General features: G+C 45.9%; 1 protein-coding gene across 1 annotated transcript; it reads right to left on the reverse strand.

Annotated features, from left to right (window-relative positions):
- Nucleotides 1-13,920: 13,920 nt before the first annotated feature.
- LOC120653299 (translation initiation factor IF-2-like) lies at nt 13,921-14,820 on the reverse strand. The gene has a single exon (XM_039931065.1). The coding sequence runs from the start codon at nt 14,818-14,820 to the stop codon at nt 13,921-13,923; it is 900 nt and encodes a 299-aa protein (XP_039786999.1).
- Between the last annotated feature and the right edge of the window lie 406 nt (nt 14,821-15,226).

The following is a 15,226-nucleotide window of genomic DNA, read 5'->3' on the forward strand; positions in this document are numbered from 1 at the left end:
CAATCTACTGTATCATGAAACTGTGCACTGGTACTGACCTTACAATCTGCTTACCGGCGCAAATAAATAAAAATCCCACCCAAACGTCTTCATTATTTCTCCCTTACCCGGGAAGCGGCTTATGAGTGAATCAGAGAAACACATTGGCCCTGTTTGTTTTTTATTATAATTGGCTTATCGGTGGAAATGAGCGATAATCCCACCAAACGCCTCACTTATTTTTGCTTATGCGGTAATCCGCTTTAGAAATTTAAACTACGAGAAGCGAGAAGCGAGAAGCAAGAAGCGAGAATCAAAAAAATCTTCACTTCTCTCGATCACGCTTAAATTAAAAGCTAAACTAAAACAAACAGGACCCGAGCTGTGATTTTCTTCGTCGCGGCTTGGGAACATGTCTCTGAAAATCGAGGAGGCTTTTCCTCGCAACCCCAGACTCTCCCTGACTCTCCCCAACCCCACGCCTTCTCCCCGTCACCCCTCTCTATGCGCCTGGCGCCACCGCACCTTCTCATTCGACACCGCTCTCGGTCGTTTCTGTTGTGCCCTGCTGCCTGCCATCCCTGTTGTGACCCACCATCCCCCTGCCTTGCTTAGCAGAGACGGATGGCGCGACCGCCGGTGACAGCAATGTGGCTGTCGCGCCGGCGGCGACGACGAGGAGCAGAAGCAGGAGGCGAGAAGCCATGAGGAGGAAGTTGGTGGCCTGCACTTGGTAGTGTGAGAGAGAAGTCTGAAGCGTATGGGGAAGGCTATCCAGCTAGGGGTGACAATGGGCTATGACCCAAATGCTATCTTCAAATTCAATTTATCCCTTTATGTTTTAGCTCAAAATTATATAAGATTAGAGTCCGATCTTTAAATTATCTATGCTAAAAATTAAGACTTTTACCAACCCCACACCCAGCAAGCTGAGCTGGTTTCTAGCAGGCTTGCAGTAGCGACTAATGAGAGAAAGAGGGTGAACAATGGAGTAGAGTAGCAGGATTACACGCTGGGCGTGTCAGTGTGTGGCCATGTGTAAGGACTTGGCTTTGGTGAGGGTTCAAATTTCTGATAAAAGGAGCAGGATCGGATTGTAATATAATTATGTAGTCAAGATGCTTTAAAAAACATAAGAAATATTGGATCCTGCTCGTATTTAGAAAAAATGAGATATCATCAGCTTTAGGGGAATTTAAGATATTTTACCACTCAACTCCGAGAATTAACTCAAAATAATCAGGATTATTAAACATCCAGCTTATCCATACAATTGATTCTCCAGACAGCAGATTTATATCAGAATCTTGCTTATCAGAAAAGCGAGATCCAGAAAAGTGGAATCAAACAGGATCAAACGCAGGTTGCAAGTTCCCCAACCCAGCCATAGCTTGTTGCTGTGCGCCCGCTCCTCCACGCTCCATGCCGGGTGGCCGGTGGTAAAGGATTTTAAAATTTGACTTAGATAATCCAAGGGTCGGACCGTAAAAATGCCGAGCTCTAATTTTATACAATTTTGAGCTAAAAATATATAAAGATTAAGTTGGAGCATGAAGAGTCAATAGCACCATGATCTGTTACCATCCCAACCTGTGGTCAAGCCTCTCTCCAAGCATCGCCTTTGGCCCCTGCCTCGTGGGGATTTCGTCGAACAGGGAGGACGGGAGACGGTTGTCGGCAGTTCTTAACGTAAATGGCAGCCCAGAATAGTGGTAACGAAGGAAAGTGAGAAATTTTAATGGAACTACTGGAAAACAGGCTATGGGAACCGGTTGGAAAAGGCCTTAGGCACCGGTTTTCCAACCGGTTCCCGCAAACCGAGATCAATGGTCTCGCCTTAAGACACCGGGTTTTTCAACCGGTGCCTTAGGCTTCCATTGGTACCGGTTGGAAAGACCAACCGGTACCAAAGAGGCTGCCACACTGACGTAAGGTGGCAGCCCCTTTGGTACCGGTTGGTATTTCCAACCGGTACCAATGACCTTTTCCCTTTTTTTTCCAAATCCAGTTTTGTTTGTTATATTTATTACTGTTTATTCTTTTATAATTGCTGGTCGTTCGTGTTCGTTTTCAGAGAATATTTGAAACTAACTAAAAGTGAAATGCGAGCATATAATTAAGCTAATTAGATGAACTAATATATTTACAAATTTACAAACATCAAGGCATAACGTTTAAAAATATTTACAAAAGTACAAGTCATGTTTGCTGTCCAACTACTGGTCCCCTCAGGAGGTCGATGGAAGTCCTCTATGGATGTGACCGTTGTGGTAGAACTCGCCTCTAGGATCCAAGATCTCGTTCAAAATGAATCCGGCGAGCTGCTCGCACACGACGTTGATCCGATCAGTAGAGTAACATTCATCCCCCATTTGAGACATCTATCATTTAGGAAAAAAAGATTAACATCATGTGCGTTAGTACAATTATGAAAATATACTAGTGAACAGTTTGGACGTACTCTCATGTCTTCATCAGTAGCCTTCCCGCATTGAGTCATGATGTGCAAGTAGTCGCATACATAGTACCCGCACTAATCAGTTCCTTGTTGTTGTCTCGCACACATAAGGAGAAACAAATAAATTACTCAATTTAGAATAATTTGGGATTATATACTTAACTAGACAAATCTTTATGAATCAACATACCGGATAATCCATGTTAACGTTCAGTTCGGGCCTCTATTGACCACGTCCTTTGTTATTTTTCACAATTTTTTCCAAACCCTGCGCTCAAAGCTAAGTTTGATATTCAGGAATTGTTATTAACAGAAAAAAGATTTGATTGTGCAAACTGAACTTACCTGTTCAAGGGGTCTAGGATATGTTGGATTGCGGACTTTGGATTTCTCATTGAGTCAAAGACTATAAGATTGCCGGTCTCTACGGAAAGTATGAGTAAAATCCAATGATAACTGCAGATATAGATAGGATATATACATACATGCATTAGACGACTTAGTATTTATTTAGTAATATAACAGAGGATTGAGTCGACCAAGGCTTACCCAAAGTTGTATGGTATGAATATATAAGATTTGTAATTTTGCCTAGTCAACGAATCGTACATGTTTTGGCACGTTTCCTTGTAATTTTCGTTGAGCACTTTCTGGTTGACTAGCAAAGGAGACATGAAGCCGATCTGATGGTGCCATCCATGTTTTCGGCTTCTTTGGGTCTCCTGTCTAAGCGATACAATAGAAATTTTATAATGCACACATATAATTATGTTCTTGTTAACAAAAATTATTAATGTAGAGGTAAGTGATACTTACAAAACCCAAATGGTAATGATAGAGACATCGAGGGCTTATCGATGGTAAATGTGATATAAATTTTCGAAGTACACCCAGAAGTCGTCCTCCCCGCGAAAGAAATCATGGCCACGATACTTGACTCCAAACATTTTCCCGTCGTCATTCGACATTCGCAGGTACCATCTATGCAAATTGAATATCTGCGTGTCTAGACTTTTCTCCTCTTCCTCAGTGATAAAAGGTTTTCCATGCTAGAATGGAGTAAGAATGGGAGCGACAGGGATTTCCGCCTCCACTTGCCCCGTTGCCTCCTCTAGCATTAATCCAATTTCAAAAAGAAATATCGCGGCCTGTAGGTCCGCCTGTAGTTGTACGTCCGTCGGGTGTAGGAGTGGCAACCCTGGCACCCGGAGGGGCTCGAGTCCTTTTTGTTGTGTGCCAAGCTGAGGAATGGTCTTGCCACATTTTTTCTTCAGATTTCTCACCTTGTGTGCTTTTGTCAGAGTACGATCATAGTCCGAGGATAAGCTTTTCGGTTTTGGTGGGTTGTCTAGGTTTGCGAGAAGCTTTTTCCCTAGTTCTAGATGTACCTTTTCCCTCAACGGGGGGACTTTAGGCTTCAATTGTTCTTTTATATATCGAGCAGTCTGCTCTTCCAACTCCTTAGTGGTTTTCTCGTAGGTTAATATTCTTTTGACCGTTTTCTGCTTCTTCTTTGAGGGTCCATCCGCTGGGAGGGATGCTGTCTTTTTCTTTCCTTTTTCTAGGTCAGGAGGAGTTGGAGTACTCGTGGCCCTCTGTGCCGGTGGAGACGGTGGTGAAGGAGGTGGTTGTGGGGACGGCGGTGAGGGAGACCGCGGAGACGGGCGATCGGTCTGCACGGGAGCCGTTGTGCTTGCAGTAAGTTTGATATCGGCCTTGCGCCATAGAACGACCCCGTGCAGTGCGTCTCCCAATGTCTTCTCTCCATCCCTTCCAACGAAGTCGAGCTCAAGATCTCATTGTTTCCAAGTATCCGCTCGACTGTGACGGAGGTGTAGCCAGGGGGTATCGGCCTTCCATGAATTGTAGTAGAAGGATTCAGGGGCAGGGCTGACCCGTATGCGACATGAATGGATATATTTCTTGCTCGCACATGAAACTCGCACGGTGTCAGCATGGTGACATCGTCCACTAGATACCTTTGGTCATCTACCGCCGTTGGCTCAATCTGGGGTTGCTACTCCGCTTGTACGTCGGACGCCGCTTTGGATGCACAGCTGCTGCGTCGCTGAGAGACCGGGCTTATCACAACATCCGAGTGCGACCCAGCAGTGCCCCTTTGGCTCAAAGCTAGCTGCACTGCCTTATTGACCCTGGCGTCCATCTAAGATTCCAAGGACGCAACCTTCCTGGTCGATTCTTCTTGCATAGCACGAAGTTTCTCTTCCTGTTCGGCTTTGCTCTTTTGGTGAGTCTTGTAAGAGGAATCTCCGGCCCAAGCAACTTTCCATGGGACCACGCCGATGCCGCGGGCTCGTCCAGGGTGTTCCGGATTCTTTATTGCCCTTGTCAGCTCATCATTCTCCCTTTGAGGCTGGAATGTTTCTTGTTGGGTATCATCTATTGCAGCGACTAGATCGTAGGACACTTCTTGCATATGCTCGGGCATGACCAAACTTCCATACAACTGGTTTAGTATCACGCCATTAGCAAATAACCACCACTTGGATCTATCTGGCCAATCCCAAGTCGTCGGCCTGATGCCTCTATCCATAAGGTCCTGCTCCATCTTCTGCCGTTTTTTTACTGACTTCTTGTACCCGGCAGCCCCAAGGTGGTGGCTGTACTTCTTATTTGCTGCAATCACCTTGGCATGTTCGGATTTTTCTTGGGCTTCCTCTGATAGTTTTTATTGTTTGAACTCCTCCCAGTATGGTTTAACCTGAGGAAGATCGTCCCAGTTCGGCTCCTTATCCTTCTTGATGTAATTGATGTACAACTTCTTCTTGAAAGTTGCAAACGCAAGGGCCATCTTTTTCAAGGCACATTTCTTCACAAGTTCTTGGTCAACTCCTTTAGGAAGAGTGAACATATCCTTGAGTTCTGCCCATAGCATTTCCTTCTTATGTGCAGGCACGGCGTGTTGCTGTTCTTCGGGTTTGCTCGTTTTCCATAGTCTTGTGGTGATCAGAATTTTGCCCGAACAATAACCCCACATTGGTTGACAAATTTTGTGCTAGCAGCCTCTGGAGCACTTGGACAGCCCTCTGCGTCCACTTCTGTGATGACCTGTCTTCCCTCCATTTTCTCGGTTGGCCGGCGTCTCCCTTTTGACTGGCTCAACGAAGTCGATGCGGAGGTCGACTAAATTATAGAAAAGATATGTTAATTGCAAAACTAATCTACTGAAGTCACCATGCATATAGTTTTAAGATTCGTACTGGAACATGCTGTTGTTGATTGGGCGGCGGCGTAAAGTCATCAGCTTCTTCATCGGCATCTCCAGACATATTCAGGAACGAATCAGCTGTCCGAGCATCTTCTTCAGCGATTGGCTGTGTGGTGTTGGCCCTCGTATCTTCGTTTATTGCGTCCAACATGTATTGCTTGGCGGCCTCGTCATCACCGAAGGGGTCCATCCTTAACTGAAACCGTAAAAATGTGTTAGAGTATGTGTCCATCCTTAAATGAAGCAGGAGAATTCAATTCTTTGAACGAATATGCGTGTTTGAAAGAGAGAGTGTGTGTGTGTATGTTAGAGGGACAGAGAAAAAGAGAGAGAGTTAGCGAGTGTGTGTGTGAGTCAGTGTGTGTGTGGGTGTGTGTGTCTGTGTGTTTGTGTGTTAGTAGGATAGAGAAAGAGAGAGAGAGAGTTAGTGTGTGTGTGAGTCAGTGTGTGAGTGAGTGTGTGTGTCAAGGGTCGAGGGTCGATACTTTATATAAATGTGTTACAGTGTGTTAGGGTGTGTTTGTGTGTGTGTTAGAGTGTGTGTTGTGTGTGTGTGTTAGTGTGAGTGTGAGTGTGTGTGTGTGTGTCTTTGAGAGAGCGAGAGGGTGTGTGTGTGTGTGTGAGAGAGAGAGAGAGTGAATGTGTGTGAGAGAGAGTGAGTGTGTGTGTGAGAGAGAGAGTTAGTGTGTGTGAGAGAGAGAGTTAGTGTGAGTGTGTGTGTGTGTGTGATGTGAGTGTGTGTGTCGTGGAACTGGGTCGAGGAACCGGGTCGAGTAATGAGGTCGAGGGTCGAGGGTCGAGGTCTAGAGTCGAGGGACGGGGTTGAGGGTCGAGGGACGGTGAATGCATGTGTGAGTTAGAGAGTGAATATGAACGGGTTCGAGCTCGAGAATTAATTTAAATCAATCTAAATTACAAATGCAATACATGAAATCAAGAATTACAAAATAAAATAATCAATACTTGGTAAATTGAATTCTTTGAATACAAGTACACACATGTCGTCATTACTCATCGTCGTCATTACTCGTTGTCGTCGTCATTACTCGTCGTTGTCATTACATTATACAGTGTAATAAAATTATACATAAAAGTAATAAAATTCTAAAAAGCATTATTATATCTAATACTAATAGTAATAGTTAAAAGCATTATTTAAAAATTCTATCTAATAGTAATAATTAAAAGCATTATTCTATCTAAATACTAATATACATAAATTATATATTATATACCTAAATTATATACTACATACATATATAATACTAACTAAATTCTATCTAATTATATAATTATACAAACTAATTTAAAACTAAATTCTATCTAATTATACAAACTAATATAATAAATTATATACTATATACCTAAATTGTATACTACATACATATATACATATATAACAAACTAATTATACAGAATATATAAATAAATAAAACAATAAAGAAAAAAAGGGGTGGCGAGCGGCGGTTCCGCCATTCCTTACGTCGTCGATGCGCGCGGGGGCACTGCAAGGCGCGGTCGAGGAGGGCGAGTCGCCGGCGCGGTGGTGGGGGGGGGCGAGTCGCCGGCGTGTTGGAGGGGGGCGGCGTCGAGGTGCTCGCTGCCGCAGGGGAGAGGGCCGCGTGCGGCATCGAGGTGGGCCGGGAGGGCGATCGAGGATGGCGCGAGCACTGGAGAGGTCGAGGACGGTGGCACGAGGGCGTTTCCTAGCTGGGCCGGGCGCGCGGAGTCACCCGGAGTCGATGTCGATGAAGACATCGGCGCAGGCGAGGGCGGAGGAGGGACGGGCCACCGGCGCGAGCGAGGGCGGAGGAGGAGCGAGCGCGGAGGAGGGCCACCGAAGACGGTGGCACGACTATGCGGCGGTGCGCGGCGAAGGACGGCGACGGCAGCACGAGGATTGGGGTCGACGCAGTGGTGGTGGTGGCAAGATTGGGGAGGACTTAGCCGAGGAAGAAGAAGGGGATGGATTATATAGGCAGGGCCTTTGGTACCGGGTGAAAACATCACCCGGTGCCAATGGCTGCCTTAGGCACCGGTTTCTGTATCACCCGGTGCCTTTATGAAGCCTTAGGCACCGGTTTCTGTTTCACCCGGTGCCTTAGGACCCCAACGGGCGGGAAATGAAATACACTTTGGCACCGGGTGAGGAAAACAAACCCGTGTCTAAGGCCTCTTTTGCTTTATCTAGACTGGTGGCCCTATAATGTTGAAATCTCTAAATAGCGCAATGGTAACTCAACTTGTTTTGAGCGCGGGAGCCTGGTTTCGACTCCCGCCCAGAGCACCTTTTTTTGACAAAAAAGCCTTTGGTACCGGTTGAAACTACCAACCGGTACCAAAGAAGTTTTCTCTTAATTGCCACATAAATGATATATTTGTCTACTAATTGCCTAATAAATCATTTAAAGACATAATAAATCATTTTAATTGCATAATAAATCATAATAAATCAAATAATTGCATATTAAATCAATTAAATGCACAATAATTCTAATTACTACATGATAAATCATTTAGTAGCATATGTAATCATTTTGATTGCATAATAAATCATAATAAATCAAATAATTGCATAATAAATTATTTAAATACACAATAATTTTAATTACTACATTATAAATTATTTAGGTGCATAACTAATTATTTTAATTGCATAATAAATCAAATAATTGCATAATAAATCATTTAAATGAACAATAATTCTAATTACTACATGATAAATCATTTAGGTGCATAACTAATCATTTTAATTGCATAATAAATCAAATTATTGTATAATAAATCATTTAATTGCCCAATAAATCAATTCATTGCATAAGAAATCTAATAATGTTCACAGAAAATATTACAAGACATAATCATTCAACTAAGAGAATATTAACGATGGTTCACTTTACAATCGTCCCTTCATTATGATTATGACGTGCGTACGGAGCCTCCTCTTCGGCTAAAAGAATACTTGTGTCAACCTCCACTGCTAACGGAGTCACATCTTTAACCTTATTGTATTCTTCTTGATCTGTGATATCGTCGACTCCCACAATTTTCCATTTTCCTGCCAGAACAATATGGCGCTTTGGCTCATCTCCGGCACCTACAAAACTTGATTTATTTCTGGACTTGTCCTTTCTCGGTTTGCTAGACATGTCCTGCACAAAGAAAACTTGAGTGACATCTTTAGCTAGGACGAATGGTTCGTCTCGATAGCCAAGCTCTTTGAGGTCTACCGTTGTCATTCCGTACTCGTCGATATCGATACCTTTTCCTGTGAGTTTAACCCATTGATAACGAAATAGAGGTATCTTCAACGGCCCATAGTCGAGTTCCCAGATCTCTTCAATGTAACCAAAATATGAGTTTATTTGGCCACTAGAGTCGGTTTCATCTATACGGACACCACTATTTTGATTGGTGCTCTTGTTATCTTGGGCTCTTGTATAAAATGTGTAACCATTAATTTCATATCCTTGGTACATCAGGATTGAATTTGCTGGACCCCTGGCCAGCCAAGCTAGCTGCTCATGAATTTGATCGTTGGCCATGACTTCCTTCTGCAACCAGGTGGCGAATGTATCGTTATGATATTTTGTAATCCATGTCTCAGACTTCAAAGGGTATATGCTTTGCACAATTTGCATGTGCTCCTCCATGTATGGAGCCACCAAGACTGATTGTTGCAGAACTGTGAGATGTGCTTTGCTCAACGTGGCATGATCTGTGGCATTTACTGATTTTCTTCCAAGTGTGCCCTTTCCAATCAGTCGCCCCTCATGACGTGATACTGGAATCCCAATTGGGCAGAGTTCCTCCACATAGTCAACACAAAACTCAATAATCTCCTCTGTGACGTAACCCTTCGCAATGCTTCCTTCTGGACAAGCCCGATTATGAACGTATTTCTTTAGGACTGCAAAGTATCGTTCAAAAGGGAACATATTATGAAGGAAAACAAGACCGAGAATACCAATCTCTTTGACCAGGTGAACTAGAAGATGTGTCATAATATTGAAGAATGATGGAGGAAATATCATTTCAAGACTGACTAAACTTTGGACAACATCCTCTTGTAGCCTGCTTAAACTCGATGGATCGATTGCCTTATGAGAAATTGTGTTGAGAAAGGCGCATAGCTTTATAATTGTTGCTCGAACATTAGCTGGTAGAATACCTCTAAGTGCAACTGGAATCAATTGCGTCATCAACACGTGACAGTCATGGGACTTTACGTGTGTGAATTTCTTCTCTTTCAAGTTCAATAGCCTCTTTATATTCAAAGAGTAGCCTGATGGGACCTTGATAGTGTTCAAACAGTCGAACATACTTTGATTCTCTTCCTTACTAAGAGTGTAGCACGCAGGACCTAGATAATGACGTCCTTTATCCCTTTTTTCTGGATGTAGGGCGGCCCGTTGTTTCATACGTTGAAGATCTTGCCATGCTTTCAATGTATCCTTTGGCTTACCGTAGACACCAAGGGAGCCTAGAAGGTTCACACAAATTTTTTTTTTGTTAGGTGCATCACATCAATTGCGTGGCGGACGTTTAAGACTTCTCAATAAGGCAACTCCCAAAAAATACTCTTCTTCTTCCACATAGGTGCACGTCCGTCATCACTCTGCACTGATATGCTGCCGGGTCCTTTTCCGAATACTACTTTTATATCTTTGACCATTTCAAACACTATTTTCCCACAACGGTGTCTAGGCTTAGTACGATGATCTACCTTTCCATCATAGTGAGCATGCCTCCTCCTTAATGGGTGCTTGATCGGAAGAAATCGGCGATGACCCATATACACGATCTTCCTACAGTGCTTGAGGTACGTGCTGTCGGTTTCTTCTAAACAATGGGTGCATGCCCTATAACCCTTATTGGATTGTCCGAAGAGGTTACTTAGTGCTGTCCAATCGTTGGTGGTTACGAAAAGTAATGCACGAAGGTTAAATTGATCCTCTGCGTGCGCATCCCACATACGGACACCCTCCTCTTTCCACAACAATAGAAGATCCTCAATCAGTGGTTTCAGATACACATCTATATCGTTACCGGGTTGCTTCGGGCCAGGGATAAGCACCGGCATCATAATGAATTTCTGCTTCATACACAACCAGGGAGGAAGGTTGTATATACAGAGTGTCACAGGCTAGGTACTATGGCCACTGCTCTGCTCACCGAAAGGATTCATGCCATCTGTACTTAAGCCGAACCTTATATTCCTCGCATCATTTGCAAATGTTGGGAATGTTCTGTCCACTTTTCTCCACTGCGACCCATCAGCGGGGTGTCTCAACATAGTCTTGCTTACGTTCTTCTTTGTGCCATCGCATCAATTTAGCATTCGTTTTGTTCATGAACAAATGTTTCAGACGTGGTATTAGAGGGAAATACCACATCACCTTGGCAGGCACCCTCTTCTTGAAACGCATCCCCTCAACATCGCCTGGATCAGCTCGAGGGATCTTATACCGGCATGCGTTGCATACAGGGCATGATTCCAAATTTTCATACTCACCTCGATAGAGGATGTAGTCATTAGGACAAGCATGTATCTTCTGTGCCTCTAATCCTAAAGGACAAACAACTTGTCGCCGGCAAGGTGTTACCCTCAAGGAGTAAGTTTTTTATAAGTTTCAGCAACTCCTCGAATCCCTTGTCGGACAAACCATTTGATGCCTTCTATTGCAACAATTCCAATGTCCTACCCAACTTCTTTTGGTCTTGTTTGCAATCAGGGTACAACAATATTATGTAGTCCTCCAACATATGCTTCAGATCTCTCGATTCCTTTTCTGTTTCGCAACCTTCCTCTGCTTCGCGCAGCATCTGACCAAGATCATCTTCTACAACGTATCCTTCAGTATCTTTTTCAGGCTCACCCATTGCAGTGTCATTGAAAAAGGCATTATAATTGGCTGCAAAGTCAGGAATCCTGTCCTCTTATTCTACATTATTATCCTGCATAATTCCTCTTTCGCCATGCTTGGTCCAAACATAGTAGTTCGGCATGAAACCACTATTGAACAAGTAACTGTGGACGGTTCTTGATGATGAATAATCCTTCTCATTCTTACAGAATTTGCATGGACAACGAACGAAACCGTCATACTTGTGTTTCTCGGCCGCTTCTATGAATTCATGCACGCCATCAATGAACTCCTTTGAACGCCGGTCGGCCATGTACATCCATTGCTGACTCATCTGGGTCCACAATACATTTATATGCATCATTGTAGTGTACAAATAGTTAATTCATACTACCAATTTATAACTAATATTGAATACGCTATTAATAAAACTGAACTACAAAATTATAACGATGCATATGGCCTTCTGACTGCATGACTATGTAAAAACTTTGTTTCTCTATATGTAACTTTATATTTTTTGTACAAGAAACGACGCATGTGGCCTTCTAGCCTAGCTGAGCTACGGGTCTCGAATTGGCGCAGCATGCATATCGAATGTGGAATCTTGTAAAGTTTTGAAATTTTGAAGGGAACTAAATAAAGCACCCTTGCATATGTAATTGATAATATTTCCATACAAAATTTGAATTCAAATATATAATTCATAATGCATATAACTATAATAAATAGATACTATTCACTTACCAAATAAATTGATAAAACATATAAATACAATAATTTGATAGTATTCACATATCAAATAAATGGATAACGCATATAACTACAATAAAATGCTACAACTAAAAATAATTATCACATATATAAACTAAATTAAATGATAACTACTTCTAAAAACCAATTGCTAAGTTATGGAGAAAAATAACTAATTTTTTTTGAAAAAAAAACACAAAAATTCGTCTCTCCTCCCCCCACTCAGCTGCCATGAACAGTGAGTTCACGGCAGTTTGGAGGGGGGAGAGGTTGGGGTATTTATAGGTGTGGACAAAAGGCACCAGTTGGTACCTATGACCCGGTACTAAATGTTATTCAATATCACCGGGTCAAGGCACAAACCGGTGCCTTTGGCACGAGCGTCAGCCGGCACCGGATCGTGGTAGGACCCGGTGCCGTTTGCAGCACAATAGGCACCGGTTGATCCCACCAACCGGTGCCTATACCGGCGTCTGCATTTGGCACCGGGTGGTGGTACAAACCGGTTCTTATGCGGCAGCATAAGAACCGGTTTGTACCACCACCCGGTGCCAATTGTCCTCAACGGTGTCGGTCCAAGGCCAAAAATACCAACTGTTGTTGCAGCCGGTACCATTGGTGCCAACGATACCGGCTGCAACAACAGCTGGTACCTTTGGCCCATTTTCTGTTAGTGTGGCACTGAGGCAATCCATATATATCTAATGGCAATGAAAAAATTCACTCATTCTCATACATGGCAACCGGACGAGGCAGCTACAAGGGGCAGAACGACGCGGGGGAGCGACATCAGCATGCAGAAGCAGTGGTCGGAGTCGGACAGGTGGAAGCACGCCAGGCACATCGATGCTAGCGTCGCCGGGAAAGTTTTAGGCCTCCTCCAACTGGTGGCGCAGAGGCCGGCTCATAGGCTGTGTTTGGTTTGGAGCGTAAAAAATTTCGTGAAAACTTTTTAGTTTTTTGACCACTAATTTAGAGTATTAAATGAAGTCTAATTACAAAATCATCTTCACAACCCCCGTGTAAATCGAGAAACGAATCTGATGAGGTCTTTGACCGCGTGATTAGAGAATGATCATTGTAGCATCACTGTAGCGAATGATCATTGTAGCATCACTGTAGCGAATGATCAATTGATTACCGTCATTAGATTCGTCACGAAAAGTTACACTCATTACTGAAAAGGTTTTGCAAATAGACTTCATTTAGTACTCCATGCATGCGAGATTCTTTTTTCGAAAAACGTGCGCGTGAAATTCACAGTAGTAACCAAACACACCCATAAGTTGCTTATAAGTTTTTTAATTGCTCAAAAGTGGTGATTTCAGACGGCTAGCGCACCACAGAGCTTAGCTCGCTTAGGCTGCCCGCACCGGCGAACGACATCCCGCACGCTATGCGCCACGTTGGCTGCATGCCGTGCGGGATGTCGGAAAAAATGCCGCAGCGGGAGACGGTATCTCCTCCGCTACCGTTGTGGACGAGCAGCCCGTCCCCTAGGCTGCCCGCACCGGCGAACAGCATCCCGCACGCTATGCGCCACGTTGGCTACATGCCTTGCGGGATGCCGGAAAAAATGCTGCAGCGGGAGACGGTATCTCCTCCGCTACCGTTGCGGAAGAGCAGCCTGTCCCCTATTCCGAGCGGAATAGAGGAGCTCTGCTACTCGCATGTGTGGCACGGGCCCCGCGCACCAGCACCCTCCCCAACCGCCTCGCGCCGTCCGCCGGAGGGTCTACCGTCGAGCCCGCGACGACGTACTGCGCGCGCGCCGCCGCGGCGGGCCGTCCGCGGCCGCTCCGCGCCGCCGTAGATGACCCGCCGCGGCCGCCGCTCAAGAGCATAGGACCACCGCGCACGCCGCCGTGCCTGGAGGGAGAGGAGGACGGCCCGCGCGTGCCGCCGCGGTCCGGCCGAGGAGGGAGGAGCAAGGAGGGAAGAAGGGCCGCCGCCGTGGAGGGAGTAGGGAGGGGCCGCCGCCACAGAGGGGGGAGGGAACAGCCGCCGCAAAGCCGTCCCTCTTCCTCCTCTGTCCTCGCGCCGCCGCACCCCGTCCGCACCTGGACCTCCGCGTGCCGGCCAGGGAGGAGGGAGGGAGAACGGCCGCGCCGGCCATGGACGCCGTCTGAGCCGCGCTCGAGCTCTGCTCTGGCCGCGGCCAAGAGGGAGGACGCCGCGCCCCGTGGAGCACCGCTGCCGTCGTGGCTCGCGCGGATCCGGCCAGGAGGTAACTCCAGGGAGGAAAGGAAGCCGGCCGAGCTCGTGAGGGCGCGGATCCGGCCACCACCGCCGTTGGGAGCTCGGGAGGGGGAGGAGGAAGGAGTGGGCGGCGCGGTGCGGAGGTGCCCGGATCCGCCCCGGAGGAGGCGCGCGGGGGGGGGGGGGGGGGGCGGATGGCGCGGGCCTCCGCCTTCGCGGCCGCCACGGGCGGGCCTCCTGCGCGCCGCTGGAGAGGAGCATCGGCTGGCGAGGAGGCGCGGAGTTAGAGGCGGCGCCGTGCGCCGCGAGGCCGCCACCTCTGCGCACCGCGCCATGTCCACCGCGTGCAGATCCGGGATGGAGAAGGGGAGCTGGCGCCGGCGATGGAGGGAGGCGCCGAGGACGCCGGCGATGGAGGGAGGCGCCGGCGATGGAGTACTCGGGGTGGGGAGAGAAGAATGGGAGGGAGGGGGTAGAATGAGATTTAAAAAATCTGACATGTGGGGTTCGCGGCTGGTAGTTGGTATAAAGGAAGATATAAAGGATGGATGAGTGTGGAGAAACTGTAAATAGAGGAGAGAATTTTGATGACTAGGAGAAAATATTCCTTTTAGAGGAAGAATATAGAGGAAGACGAGTGCAGACAGCCTTAGGCTGCTCGCACCGGCGTATTGGATCACTTCCTCCAGTACGCCGGTGGCGTAAAAGCCTCTGCAGCGGGACTATAAACACCACTGTAAA

This window comes from Panicum virgatum, chromosome 1N (assembly GCF_016808335.1).
Source record: "Panicum virgatum strain AP13 chromosome 1N, P.virgatum_v5, whole genome shotgun sequence".
NCBI classification, from domain to species: domain Eukaryota; kingdom Viridiplantae; phylum Streptophyta; class Magnoliopsida; order Poales; family Poaceae; genus Panicum; species Panicum virgatum.

Coding starts and splice junctions, on each gene's coding strand:
- LOC120653299 (XM_039931065.1), bottom strand. CDS start 14,820: ATGGCGCGGTGCGCAGAGGTGGCGGCCTCGCGGCGCACGGCGCCGCCT.